Source organism: Notolabrus celidotus, chromosome 23, assembly GCF_009762535.1.
Source record: "Notolabrus celidotus isolate fNotCel1 chromosome 23, fNotCel1.pri, whole genome shotgun sequence".
Lineage (NCBI taxonomy): Eukaryota > Metazoa > Chordata > Actinopteri > Labriformes > Labridae > Notolabrus > Notolabrus celidotus.
The window spans coordinates 13,711,707-13,726,765 of NC_048294.1; the positions used below are offsets into that span (position 1 = coordinate 13,711,707).

The 15,059-nt window shown below is 41.0% G+C and overlaps 1 protein-coding gene across 1 annotated transcript in view; it reads right to left on the minus strand.

Moving 5' to 3' along the window:
- Positions 1 to 15,059, minus strand: part of LOC117807432 (phospholipid-transporting ATPase ABCA1-like) — a 255,352-nt gene that overhangs the window by 66,887 nt on the left and 173,406 nt on the right. Inside the window, 4 exon segments of the mRNA XM_034676741.1 lie at positions 1,681 to 1,850; positions 7,748 to 7,822; positions 12,075 to 12,180; positions 12,785 to 12,879. Coding sequence (XP_034532632.1) covers positions 1,681 to 1,850; positions 7,748 to 7,822; positions 12,075 to 12,180; positions 12,785 to 12,879 — 446 coding nt within the window.

Genomic DNA, 15,059 nt, shown 5'->3' on the forward strand with positions numbered 1-15,059 from the left:
GTTAGAGCATTTCTATGTGGGATTATTATTCTGAATGTAACATATCGGTATTAGGTACATTATTATTACAAAAAACATTGAAATAGAGCTTAAAGGAACTGTAATCCAGAGTATTTAGTAATCTATTCAAGGAGTCCTCTATTTACCCTGTTCCTGTTCTGTGACCTGCACACTTATTCAACAATGACAGAGTGTCCAAGCTTATCTTGGAATCTTACTTTATAAATTGCAGTCGTCACAGTCTGCACCGAGAAGCTGAGAGGAAAAGAGGTTCATCCTGAATCTACCGTAGGCAGGCGATCGTAATTATCTCCTAACCCTGGTTCAGTCCCGCTCTCTAACTCAGGCCTGTCGTGAGCACCTGATCACTACATAAATACCTGACTGAGGATCAGGCTGGAGCGGCGATGGAGCACAGAATAAAACTGCTTCCATTGTGGTGATTGGTGGCAGCCATTGAATTGCCTGTATAATGTCAGGAGTTGTGGTTATGGTGCTGCATGGTAATTTGCAGCTAGGGGGAAGAATTCAAGCAGCTTTGCATTACAAGTGTTGATCACGCTGATGCCTCAGAAAAGCCAAAATACAAACTATCAACAATAGATGATGTTGAGGAATACATGCCAACTCAAAATGTGGTCCTGATCACAAAACAAAACATTGCACGGTACACAGAGAGCAGTTAGATCCATATGTTGGGATTTAGCACATCATTAATCTCTTGCTCTCATGGGGAGCTGCTCTCTCGCTTTCGCTCTCTCTACGCCTGAGGAAAAAATGCTATACGCTCTTCATAAGGGCCTTCAAATCTGTGCACACTCAAACAAATCCTCCATTTATCTATATTTCTGTCCCACAATTTCCATTGTGTTATTTTACTCATCTGTTCTCCTGTATCTGCTTCTCTCTCTTACACTCCCTTGCCATGTCCCTCTCACTCTGTCTGATTTCTCTCAGTTCCTCAGTCACAATCAGTCTCTCCTGAAAACCAAAAATCACATCTTGTGACAAAAGGTAAATGCATTATTGTCACCCTACATTTTAAAACTTTGAGGTAAAAGTGGCAAACAAGGGCGTAGCATTGGGAAAGTTGGAACATGTCTATTAAGACATGTCCAGAGACAACTGGATCCCCTTAAGCAGGAGGCAAGTTATTAAGTGAGCTGTAAGTAATGAGTAAGTTTAAAGTAACCAAGTCAGGGAGTCTTAAAAGAATGTAAAGAGTAATTCAGTGAGAAAGTAGATGAGTACAGTAAGTCAGTGGTAAGTCAGATGGAAAGCATGGAAGAAGGAGAAGAAGTATGAACAAAATAACTAAGACATGCAGAGCTAACTGGAGTAAAGTGAGTAAGTAACTTAGTAAAGAAGTCAGTAATTGGTAAAGATTTTGTGCTTAAATTTCCACAGTTTGGACTCCCCACACGAAACCATATATGCACATAATACTGTGATTACCCAGAGCATTACTGAAGCAAAATATATGCCCAAGGCTGCAGAAAAGGATTCTGGATATAGTCAACATTTATCAACAATACACAACATTTCTGAATACACTAGCTTGGATCCATTCTAAAATCAAAGTTCATTTTTCATTTAAGAGGCTCCTGCCCTGTTTCTTTCATGCAGCATCTACCCACCATCTACCCTTTAACCTCAATTGTTTTTGGTCTGATGACTCACAAAGCAACATAGGAGAGCTGCGCCTTGGTGAGGTTCAGAGGGTGATTTGACACAGAGATGCCGTACTGGCGGGGGTCCTCTCCAGCCGGCAGATTCCCCCTCAGGATGGCGTTGTTGGCCACGCTGAGGAAGGACGGCATGCCGTGCCAGGCCTGGTTGTAGAACCACACCTGGGGAGGTAGAGGCAGGCATTAGAGCTGAAAACAGCATGGAGAAGCTTTGCAGTTGCTTGTGATGTTTCCTAGCAACTACATGTTGCAGCACTGTGGTCGACACTTTTGTTGATGGATAAATAATAGAGGAGGATTTTACATGCAGGTTATGAAAGAGGAGACATTTCAGAAAGGGGAGCAGATGCAGGTGAAGAGGTTTGATTCTGTTTAAGGGCATGTCTTAATTTATCTAAAAAAAAATGTATGGATGAAATACTGTTGGTTAAATTTCCACTTACATTTGAAGTACAGACGCCAGATAGAATAACACAGATTAATTATACCCACACATCATACGTCACTAATCATAGCTGCAGCTCTATAAACATTACAAAAAACAGATGCAAAATATGATCTGCTTTTCATTTTTTTAATCTCCTCTATCTGGAAGACCAACATCATACACACTGATACTTGTTATTGCTCCCTGATGGGGAGTCCTGCTAGAATGTGACAGACAGGGACCTCCCTCTCTAGATTAAATCATGGCTTGGTTTTCACTCAGATTTTTTTCACTCAACAAAGCCAGGTGCTGGGATCCCAAAAAATTGTTTTCTATGTTGCTATTTTAAAAGTTTATAAAAAGTCCAGATGACATTCAGAGCCATGTTCTCTTCAAGCTATTTGAAACCCCATGTAATCAACAAAAGTCCAGCTCAAGGCTCAGGTACGGTGGAAATTGATCTGCGAGGAAAAAAAAACTAATCTTCTGCGACTAATAAAACATGTTGAATGTCAACACTGCACACCCACACACACTCACACAGACACACAAACAAGAAGTGTCCCATAGAAGGAATTAGCTGTGGAGAGTGGATGGTGTGTCTCTGAATGGGGAGGTAGAGGGAAGCAACATGATAAGTAGTTTCTGAATTAACTCTCTAAAAGTTGAAGTAAAGACAGTTAAGAATAGCTATCTAAACCTAGGATAATGGTTTGCTGGTTTGGCCTAGTGGCTAAAGCCAGGGCCCGTATGCACGTCCAGCCATTTGTGATGAAAAGGGGCCGTTTGTACTGATGGTGAAACATAACTCGATTAGCGGTATGCATTAGCCAGGTTAAGGTCCCAACAAAGCATTACATTTAATGGCGGTAGACCCCACCATTACAGGTGCTAACGGAAGGATTACCGCACCTGTTAGGCTCTTTACAGGATGGCAGACATCGTGCTTATGCATTACCGTTTAAGACAAAATATGCGTAGACAACGGATATTTAGGGATTTAACGCATTTACCCGGTTAAAGATCTGAAGCCAAACTTTCTCCTTGTTTGTTACCTTTGACGATTGACTTTCTGATAATAGCTGTTTGTTCATTCTATATTCTTGTAATAAAATGTCAATTTCTTCTTGATCTTCTCTCAGTCACACCGGTACCACTCGCCATGTTTATTGTTGTTTATGTGTAGTAGGCATGCCAAATTCGAATTTGTTGGATAAGGGTTTTTCAGGAGGTTCCCCGGACATATGATTTTTTTATGAGTTTTGCACCAGCCTCACTTTCATGGCACAATTAGTTAATTGGCCAATTATTTGCAGCCGTGCATTCGGCTAACACTACGGCCAAATGGGCCGTTCCATAACGGTACGTTAAGACTAATGATCCCTTTTGTGTAATGGCTGGATGTGCATACGGGCCCTGGTTTATACTTCTGCGTCAAATCGGCAGCATAGCAGTAGCTGTGAGTAGCTCCAATACCTACCCTAAGCCAAAGCGCACCTCTACCAAAATGTAACTATGCGTCAAATTAACGCGGACTGCAAGCCCTGTGATTGGTCTGCTCAGGGGCATTGTATTTCCTGAATTTACAGCACTTCCGGGTTCCTCGCACATCCCACGGCTGTTATTTAATCTCCTCTTTATTGTTCCCTGTAATCATTGCTGAATGATAAAAAGCAACATGTATCAGCTGTTAATTCACATGCGTTCGGAATCGCTGTGAAAAAGCAAACACTTTATCGGGTACGTGGTGCTCTCGTCTGCGTTGGGTCAACGCAGAAGTATAAAATAGGATGAAGTTGTGCATTTAATGTACAGAGGCCAGAGTCCTCAAGTAGGTTTGATTCCCACCTGTGGCCCTTATACCCCATGACACTCCTCAGTACTCTCTGTTCCCTGCTTCATCCACTGTCCTGTCCTCTGAATACATGCATAAAAGGCCCAAAAATAACCATAAAAGTAAGATAATGCATCAAGTCTAGCTTTAATGCTATTTTTCTCACATTATTGATATTTTTCATTAATTGTGAATCATTCGTTTATTCAATCTCATGACAGAGAGGTTAAAGCACCTGTGAGAAACTTCTTGTTTGCATTGATTTTGGCGCCCCCCTGTGGACAAAGCTGAAATTGTCATTTTGCAGATTTTGTCAAGAACATGGGTAGGAAGAGTTTGTGATAAATGATATGATACTTTATTTCAATGTATTATTGAACATCCAAGGATAACACTGGCATTACATTTTCTGTTAAGGATGTAACAGAAGGCTTGGTCGCAGGGTGCTTTGTCTTACCTGAAGCCTACCCCAGAGCAACATTTCCATGCATTAAGAATGACTATCTTCTCTCTAATGATCCCTTTGCTTTATCAGGTCATGTAGGGACATTGGTATCCATTTCAGTCTGTTTTATAACCAGCTTAAAAAACTCCTCATAGGAGCCTTAAATGTTTAATAAAGGTCCAAAATGACGTCTTATTACAAAGCGTAACAAGGGTTATATTTCTCATTCGAAACCTCAAACAAATTTGGCACTGCCAGTTAAAGAAAGAAAGAAAGGTGGAGAACCACCACATGCCAGAATCTCTCTGCTATTATTACAGCTACTTTTTGGAATCATCTATTGCATCAGGCTTTCATTGGATGTGTGTGTTGCAAGTATAGTCAAAATAAAGTTTTTAAAATCCTGCACAATTCCAAGGTTATCGGAGGCTCTTTGTTTGAAATATGGTTAAAAAGTACAGTAACTGCTGAGCTACTGTGCACCTATTGATGTTTCATATTCTGTATGTTTGAGGGTTTATCTCTGTGTGAGAGAGTTTTTATACAGCGAGAATAAAGTAATAGAAAAATTGATTTTTGGTCCACTTACTGCAATAAAAGATCTCTGAGGAGAGGGGTCAAATCATCGCCAAAACATTTTTCAGTGCAAAATACTTTTCTTTGAGAAAAGCCACAGATGTGACAAACACTACTTTTTCATTTATTAGAAGATAAAGGCCTCGCAAAGACGGCCAATCTGGATTGTGGCGTAGCGTGCCCAGTAAAAGAAACATTTCTCAACACTTTCTTTTTAATTTAAGTGAGTCTTGGAGTCTGTGGCTGCTGGGGTGCAGAAGAAAAAGATTGGATGAAAGAGAGTGGGAGTGAGAGAGGACTCCCTGCTGATAGTGCAGCACTAATTAAGAGTGGATGGTGTATGAGTGTCAGCGGAACATAACACTGAGGAGGATACGGACAAACTCCAGTACACACACATACAGAATATGCACACATACACATGCTAGAGTCTCTTTCTGAATGTTTGTGCCTCTCTTTAACTCTCTCTTCTGAAAAGACAGATTGGCCGAAGCTGATCGTATTTTTACTGTTATATATTTTCCTCATTCTGAAGTTTCTGAAAGGTCTGCAGCTTAAATATCATCTGATGCGTTCAAGATAACAGAAAGCAAAAAGCTCAAGCTTGTCTGCTGAACACGAGAGAAGGGGGAGAGGGAGTAAGGAGATATGATGACAAGCCACATTTGCATTTTTAGTTCTCAAACTATTTTTAACATGTTGTTCTGAGGAGGAGCAGAACTCTTGTATCAGTGTGAGATAGAATACGCAAGCTGATATAATTGTATGAGATTGTAGATGTAACTTTAGCTTAAAATACAAGCGTAGTTGAGCAGTGGAAATTAACACATATACAGTACTGACAACATTTAGAGGATTCTTTCCTTTACTTCTTACACTTGGACATGTTACATTGCAAAAGAAACTGATGCCCCATTAACCTTACCACATTTAATTTAAAGGGAAGAAGAGGGGTTGGATGAGGTACTTTTCTATAGTAATTATGTTACCCACAGGGGATGCCGGTCAGCTCGGCCCCTTTGTTGGGAAACCAGCCAGAGAACTGGCATGGAAGCAAAGCAACCTCTGCAGACAGGATCAGCTGTACCGCATAGTTTAGCAAACTTAAGAAAGCCCGACCAAAAACAGCAAGGTTGCAATTGTTCAGCGCTTTACTCCACCTTATGAAAACCACTTTGCTTTGACACTATTCACAGTTGCAACACATTTGTGTTCCTCTGCTGCGGTGCACTAATCAGCTGTTCAGCTCTATGAGCAAACTGTCTTATGTATGCTCATAATTTCACACCAACAGTAACATTGTGAATTTTGGTATCAGTGCGTTCTAGTTAAAGAAAATTCTAAAGGTACTATGAGGGGTTTTCATGTTATGCTGATTCTGGTGCCCCCCTACAGAAGAAATTTGTGGTGTTTTTCTCGGATGAAAACTACATTTCCCATGAGCCCAAATACTTATACGATTGCACTATTTGTGAAGAGGTACAAATAGTGCAATCGTATAAGTATTTGGGCACAGTGTTTGACTCTAACCTGAAATTCAGCAAAAATATTGACAGCATTGCTAAACGAGCAAACCAGAGGATCTACTTGCCGAGGAAACTCAACTCTTTTGGTGTCGGCAAAAATATTTTATGTTCCTTTTATCAGAGTTGTATTGAAAGTCTTCTAACGTATTCCTTTATATGCTGGTTTGGCTGTCTCTCTGTGAGAGACAAGAAGTGTCTGAATGAATCAGGCTGTGCTCAAAAGTCACTGGAGTCCAGCATAAAGACTTCTGCTCTCTTTGGACAGTGTGGGTGGTCCAGAAAGCAAACCGAATTTTGACCCAACCGGAACACATACTTGGCAGTGAATTTTCCAATCATGCCCTCAGGTCGGCGGTATTATGTTCCGGTGCGGAAACAAACAAACCGCTATGAAAATTATTGTATTCCTTCTGCCATGAGGCTGCTTAATGCACAAAAGGCAGAATAAATCGAGAACTACCAAGCATCCTGCTTTGCTGTACGGTCACTGGTTGTGGTAGTTGCTGATATCACGACGGCAACCACAGATAGATCAGCTGTAACTTTTTGTTTCACAGGTTGAGCAAAAGGGTAATCTGGTTTCCAAATAAGTCCCTGGTCATTCTTGGTGTACCTGAAATGCACACACTGCTGACTTCACTCATAACAAAGCGTCACTGTTTGGTGCTTTGCTCCCTCTATCAGAGTAAAGCTAATGTAGCGTAGCCTCTATGTTGCTGGATGAGCACAGCACATTCAGCTAGTGAAACCACAAATGGGTGTAACTTTTGTTTTCTTTCTGTCTAGGATGCACCAAAAAATGTACCGACCCCTGTTTTTTAAAGTGAAAACGGAAACACCTGAATTAGCGATTAAATAATTGTGACAGGATATCATACTAAACCAAAAAATGCTTCACTGTTGAATGAAACTCATTGTTGGGCTTGAAATTCAAAATTAAACAATTGTATGTAATAATTGAAGTGTACCCCCTTTTTCATTTTCACTCAAAAAGGACACACTACTTGAATTATTACTGTTTAATCATTCAGAGTATAATAATGAAAACACATGGTCTCACAATAAAACAGGACAAAAGCAGACTGAGTTGAGTTTGTCCTTGGCTATCTCCGTCTTTCTATCACTCTTGATCACTTCTCTTCACGCCCAAAATCCTCTCCACCTGCCTCATTTCCCTGCACCCAAAACTTTCATCTCATTGCATCAAATCAAGCAGCAGAGCAAAGGAGAACAAGGCAATTAATGCAATACCTTTACGTTGTCCCTGGTTCCCAGCTTCTTCAGCAGTGTTTCAGCCTTCGGGAAGATCTCATCAGTCACATTATCCTATTGAAAATAATAAAAAAAAAAAACAGGAAAGAAAGCACAAGGAGACTTAATTGGATGCACTTGGAAAACCACTTCTGCTCTTTGAAATGCAAAACATGAGGCAGGGGGAGACAAGAATTAAGACTTGCAGAGAGCATGAGGGTGTGCTGAGCCACTTATTTCCCACAGACTTGGGTGAAAATGTGTCCCCTGTTATTTTGGCTACTTGCAAGTTTTTTTGCACTTGCTCCTCTGACGTTTCTGTTTTATTAAGTAGTGTGAAATAATTTAAATCACCAGAGGAAGGACAGAACATGAAACAAAGATTCAGGAGTCACAGAAATCGCCTTTTTTTTACCCAATGCACTAATCAGATGGAGGTAGTATGAGTGGATTATGAGCCCCTGAGTGTTCATATAGAGATTAGAATAAAAATAACTGTTCAAAAAATAGATGCTCTGCAGAGTGTGTGCTGCATTTTGTTTTTGAGGTGGAGAGAAAGACAGCAGTGAGAGGAGAAAGTGGACAGGTTGCATTAAAAATCTGCTCAACTGCACTCATGTTTCGGGTGAAATGAGCCTTGGGATGAGGGCTCAGGATGACAGGCATGCGATTTCCAAAGTGTCATGTTGATACCATGCTGTTCAGGCCAGCCATAGGAGCACTGAGCACATTACACGTGTGATATAAATGCAAATGGACCTCCTGTTGGACCCAGCCTTCACCGTGGGGGGATATAGCAGGGGAGAGGAGAGGAGTGAGGAAGAGGTCGGTGGAGGAAAAGTGCAGGTGACAACAGGCGAGAGAGGTGGGGGGCGGGAAAAATAAGAAGAGAAAAATCAAGTAAGACATCCCAAGAATGCAAGTGTGCGCTCAGGTGCAAGTGCTTGTCTGCCCTGAGAGAGGGAGAGTGGAAAGGATTAGACACAAAAGATATTTTCAGCCCACAAAGACAGTTACCTAAGGACAGAGGGATGAGGAGATTACACCACTTGTGTGATTATTTCTATCCCACAATCCTGCACTCAGCCAATCCTACGCCACATTGTGACATTCGGAGAAATTTGGAGACATTTCAAGAATATATTCAGAGCATGTGTTTTCCTTTTTTTTTTTTTTTTTGCCCTGCCATAGATCAAGCCTGCTCTTTTGGCATAATAAAGTGTTTACCCATCATTTCAGTAACGCAGCATGAACTCGTCTTCTCTTTCCATATCACAGTTTGAAAGGGAAGAGAGTGAGAGGGAGAGAGGGAGAGAAAAACGCCCCCATCTACGCTGACAGGAGCATTTGTGTTAAATAACAGCCCCTCTGTTCCAAGTCATTACCTATTCATACACCGGGGCAAAGAACAAGACTCCTACTCATGTCCGCGATGCTTCCTCCAGCAGAAGCAAAGGAATCTTCAGTATATTGTTGTTTTTGCTCCACTTTGGTTTACATCATGCCAAAAAAGCAGCGGGCAGCACCAACAGGCGGCCGTCTTGAGGATTAGTGGTGACTGAAACGAGATGAGAAGTGGGCCAGCAGCTGCCAGGGTCTAATCCTCGACCAACTCCTCCCCGTTCAAGGACAATGACAAGGCTGGTTTGGCCAGAGGACCTCTAACGACTCAGCAATAAAGCCACTGGAGTGTGCCATGAGTGTTTTTGGTTTGATTTCCAAAGCGTACAGTTCGGTGGTCAAATGATCTTTGTGACAGTGTGGTCAAATGGTCTGTGCAGTGAGAACTTATCTCTGTATGCAGAATTTGTAGGCAGGGTCTGAATTTTAGTTGGAGAAGAGTTCTGTGGTATATTTACAATACGAGTAGTATTGACCAATCATGTAACAGCAGGCATTCAAGCCAAATCAGTCCATATGGTGAGAAAAAGAAGGCGAAACCCAATCCACAATGACCACATCCCAAGTAAACAGGCCTCTTTCTCTGGTACATACTGCTCAAGGAAGCTGAAGTGAAGCCTCTGCATAGCTTCCTATTTACAATGAAACTGGGAAGCAGCAGAACAGATGATTAGGCATGATGATAGCATCCAAAGAAAACCAGCTTCTTTTTCTAATACATAATGGTCAAGGAAGTCGAAGTGAAGCCTCTGTGTAACTTACTATTTACAGTGAAACTGAGACTCAGGTATAGGCACAATCTGCAGGACTTAATGAACCAAAAATTATGAGTTCATTTTGCAGACATCCCTACGGTGGCCCTGAAGTGCAAATCACAACTTCAAATCAGAAAACACAACGGCAAATCAGAGAACACAACGGCAAATCAAAAAACACAAGAAGGTTCCCTCAGGGGACATGACTCATCGCTGGTTGGACTGAGTGTTCCTACTTCTTCTGTGGCCGTTGTGTTTTCTGATTTGCCGTTGTGTTTTCTGATTTGCCGTTGTGTTTTTCGATTTGCCGTTGTGTTTTCTGATTTGCCGTTGTGTTTTCTGAAATGCCGTTGTGATTTGCACTTCAGGGCCACCGTACATCCCTGCAAATGTTGCTTTTCCTTTGATCTGATCACACGGTTGTTCTTTAAGTTGATAATTGGACGGTGAAAAAAGTAACGCATCGTAAAGTAAGTCTTGTCTAGAAGTCGTGTGTCACTTTAAATGATACGTACTGTCAGATGATAGCTGATGGGTCACAAGATTGATTGTGAACTTGCCAGGAAGGAGTTCATGGGTTTTAAAATGAAGAGCCTATTTCTCTGAATAACATAAAATAATAAAAAGAAGATCTTATTTGAGAAGCTTAAATAAGCATTTCGAGAAGCAGCACAGACACTGAGAGCATATACATAAGACACTATGCTATTTTAGATACATTTTCAAGCTTGATCAAATAAATTCCATCACACAGGCCCTCTTTTTTCTCCTCATTCCCGTCACCACTTTCAGCTCTGAACTCTTTTTCTACCTGCTGGATACAGGAAATGCAATTGCACAGAAATTTCACTGCCTGCTTCTTCGTCTGCACAGGTGGCTTAGAGTGCAAAAGCCTGCTTCTTCCCGCTAACGTCTCACATCTCAATGCCTGCCGAGCAGCAGAGAGCCAGACATTTCCCAAGGACAGTGTAGCACTTTAATAACAGGGAATGCAGAGCTTGGGAAGGCTAATGCCCGGCCATTAGGGTTACATCACCACTGCCGCACAAATTAAAGTCACATTAAGCGTCCAGATCTGGGAGACAGAGAAGTTAGCCCGGGTAGGGATGAGACCGGAGACGCCTGAGGGTGAAGCAATGTGCTGATCTCAGAGTAGTTTGAACATCCCAAATTTGAAATGTTAATGAGCCACTGCGTATGTGTGTGTATGTGTGTGTGTCGAAGAGGGGCTGAGAGAGAGTTGCAGAAAAGGTGGATTCAAAGAGGGGGCACGTCAGTTGGTATGAAGTTCAAGAAGCCCTGCTTGAGGTGTATTAGTGTGTTCATATTAATTGAATAAAGGCAGATATAGTTAACAAATGTGTGAATGAAAAGGTACAAAGGGCTGTACATGGATGTGGGTTGTCATGAAGTCGAGACCCAGATTTCTTCTCTAACTTACAGCCATGCTGGCAATTACAGCCAGTTTCCATCGACACTCCCTGAAATCTGAACCTCCTCTTCTCATCTTTAGGTGTTTTTCTGCCTTTACTTTTTATTTCCTCCATACGTCACTGGCCTGATTTGCACAATCTATTTATCTAATCTATTTTTAAGGATCCAGCAGGGTCCGAAAGTTTGCAACAAATAACATCACCTCTCCTTGAGATGCAAAGCTAACTTAACAAAGAATGCCATGCACCGATTAGTGCAGGTTTTGTAGGTAAATCGAGGCCTGTTTGAGTACCTGGAAGAGCAACTGAACAACTCAAGATCTAAAATATAACATTAATGAAGTGTTTCTCAAAAAACACAACAAATGTTCGAGTTGATGTGAGTTTTTCAGTTTGTTTCTCTGCTATTTTTTTCATTTATTCAATCTTTTATTGTCTGCACTTCTTAATTATTTGTCTCAATACCTTAACTAAGCTGAAAATGTGGGCAAAAAGCATGAAATGGGTTTGGAATGTGAGGTGAATAGCTCTCTATGGGATGATGGATGTGTAGCATTAAAGCTTATGTAGCTCATATTAAAGAATCAGCACACTAATGATTATAGGGAGGTGTTTTTTGTCCTTGGTTTTATGAACAAATCAAAGACTTCAGCATTTTTTGTGCATGCCTCTGGGCTCATTGTGTATTCTAGAGGATCAACAGGTTTGACTCTGTGAATGTCAATGTTTATTACATACTTGAAATGTACTGAATAGGTCTTTGAGATCCTTGAGTGAAGCTTCGATTGCCGCCTCGGTCATGCGGACTTGGGAGTTGACTGCTCCGACAGAGATCCCTCCGTACCTGGAGTGGTAGAAAAGGGGGAGAAAAAGGAGGATAAAGTGGAGCTAAGAGTGGATGAGTGCCATCAAGAATGAACACGCCTACACATTTAATACTAAAGTAGACACAGAAACATGAGACAGATATTAAACAAGTATTTCTGGAGTCATGGCTTGAACAAACACACCCACACTCTGTTAATAATTTCCATCACTGTCAGTTTGGTCTAATTGTTTTTAAAATGACAGTTTATGGGAGGCATATCAAATGAAGGCCCAGCAGGATTTGTCAGAGCATGGCAGATGCAAAACATGCAGCGATACAAATGGCATCACAGTGTGTGGAATTTTGTCCTTTCATTCATATTGCTCTCAACTGACCTTCTAAAAGTGGATGCAACAACATCACAGCAGCAGCCCAGGCAGTAATTTAGCTCTCTTTGTGTTGAAAAAAATAAATAAACACATGTGTGACCAAAACCAAAGTGCCTGAGGAGAGTCACTAGTCTCTAAAGTGCTCCTAGATTCCTGAATGCTGTGGGAAACCCTGATTCAAAAAGCCCTTCAAATGCTGCAGGGGAACCATAGTCGGAGTTGAAATTCACAACATACAGTACATACATTACCTTGTTTTGCCGGAGTGTTCAAAAGTTTTGACCAAGAAGTCTGTCATGTTTCTTTCAGTTAAATCCAGGAGGGTGTCTGTTGTGTTTTGGATCCGCTGAAAGAGAAGAGAAAAATCTATTTGAAGTATGTTTTTCAGGAACTTGAAAGCTTATTACTGGCCACAAGGGAGCGGAACAACAACCTATAGCTAATAACTTATAAAAATGATTTGGTCAATACACAGTCGAGCAGTTGCCAATGTAGACATCCAGCAGATGCAGTGCATTTATTTTTCAGGATAATCAATGGATGAAACTCGAAAAATAGCAAAACTTTGAGCAATGTTTTGGTTTTAAACAACTCCCTGGAATAAATATCTCCCTCTTGAGTTATTAAATGCTGTATTTGTTCAGCAACCAGTCCTTCATTCTTTCATTCTGTTACTTTTTACCTTCTGTTACCTAGTTGTACAAAATGAGGTCTATGAGAGTGGTAAAAAAAGTACTAAAAACACTTAAAGTGCAGAATGTGAAACCAAAAATAATGTCTGAAAGGGGCTCCAAAGCAACAGCTGAGAAAGCAGGAAATATTCAAAAACACCGGGGAATTGTGTGTTTGCTTTAATATGTTTCTTAAGTACGCATTTCACGTAACACATTATAAAGGTTGTTAAAGTTAAAGGTCTTGTGAGGACTTTTCATTTTTTGTTGTTTGGGTGACCCCTGCAGACAAAGCGGTTCTCTCATCTCTCAGCTGCGTTTGTCCTGGATGTGAAAGTACTCTTTTTAAAGACACAATCTCACCCTGCTTCATTCTAATACTCAAATGTTATTGCTCATCAAAAAAAATATCTGCCATGTAAAACATCAAAAGACTATTTGGTAGCAGGCAGTTCAACCATTTGACAGACAACAACCCCCGCAAACGGTTTCAGACAGAAGAAATGCATGTAAAGATAGAGTTGATCGTAACTTGGATGGGCTGATTTGCTTGTGTACGTCATAACAAGACATCAATTTCATAACCAACAAAAACCTCCCCAACAGCAGCCTTTAAACGAGACTACAGCTTAGAGCACCATTAATCTAAAAACTACTGACATTTGTTTCAAAAACTACCTGTGATTCTGAAAACTTACATCTAATCCATAGATTACATTTGGAGATACACTGCTTGTATGCAAAAGAGGTTCAGCTTCCTTGCTTTCACTAATGTGAGGATGTGCAACTTTTAAACTAAGCACTTAACTTTTCCTGTGTGTAGCGAAGCATTTTAAGCAGCTAGGCTGACCACTGCTCAGCCAGCCATAAAAACTCATCAAGTGAATGCAAGATCAACAAAACGGAACAGCAAACGATGAAGGTTTTTTTTTTTTGCAGGTGGTGTGTGTTCACAGTAGCATGGAACATGTTCTCTCAGCCCTTATCATAATAGTCAATTAAGCCCTGCTACGGGAAGCTTGGTGGACATGTGGACTCCCGACAAAGCTGCAAAAGCTGTGTCTAATGTCAAAGGACCCTAATTAGATGCCCTTCTGTGGATAAATGGGTACATTCAAACATCCAATTAAGGGAGGGTGCGACACACAGCCACGAATACACTCCACCATGTGTATGATGATGCACACATACATACACCAACGGCAACCTGCTTTAGCCTTGCTTATTTAAAGAGGTAACACAATGCTAATTATCAGACCTCTGAATACTACACAATTTACTAATGTACACCTTAGATACACTGGAAATTTAACATTCTACTACAGCGGCTTCATGTACAAGCTTTAAGAACAAAGGGTTTCTTGTTGTGGTCACCTAACCTGTTTTTTCTTCACTTAGTTTCTATAGAGCATCATTATGGCTGCTTCAAACTGGATACGTGTTGGCTGCGTGACAGCTGTGAACAGCTTGATTTTCATTCAGCGTGGATGATAACAGATCAGACCATTCAGACACAGGCCTCAGCAGCACATCTCTCACGCGTCTCATGTCAATCTCATGTAAATCTCACGTGCTAAAATCCAGAATAGAAGGCTACTCTATTTCATCCATGAGCCACGCATGGATCTTGGCTAAAGTAGGCAGAAAAATGTTATGTTGAGAGCTGTACTGACTTTGTATCAGCTATATTTATGTCACAAGCATCAAAAGTATAATATGGCAGCAACTGAACTGTCTCCCGCAGACGATTGGCCTCAAAACAGCGCTTCAGAAACAGATGGGTGACGTCACGGATACTACGGCAATATTTTATAGTCTATGGATAGGATCCCAGATGTAAATATCCATGTTATTT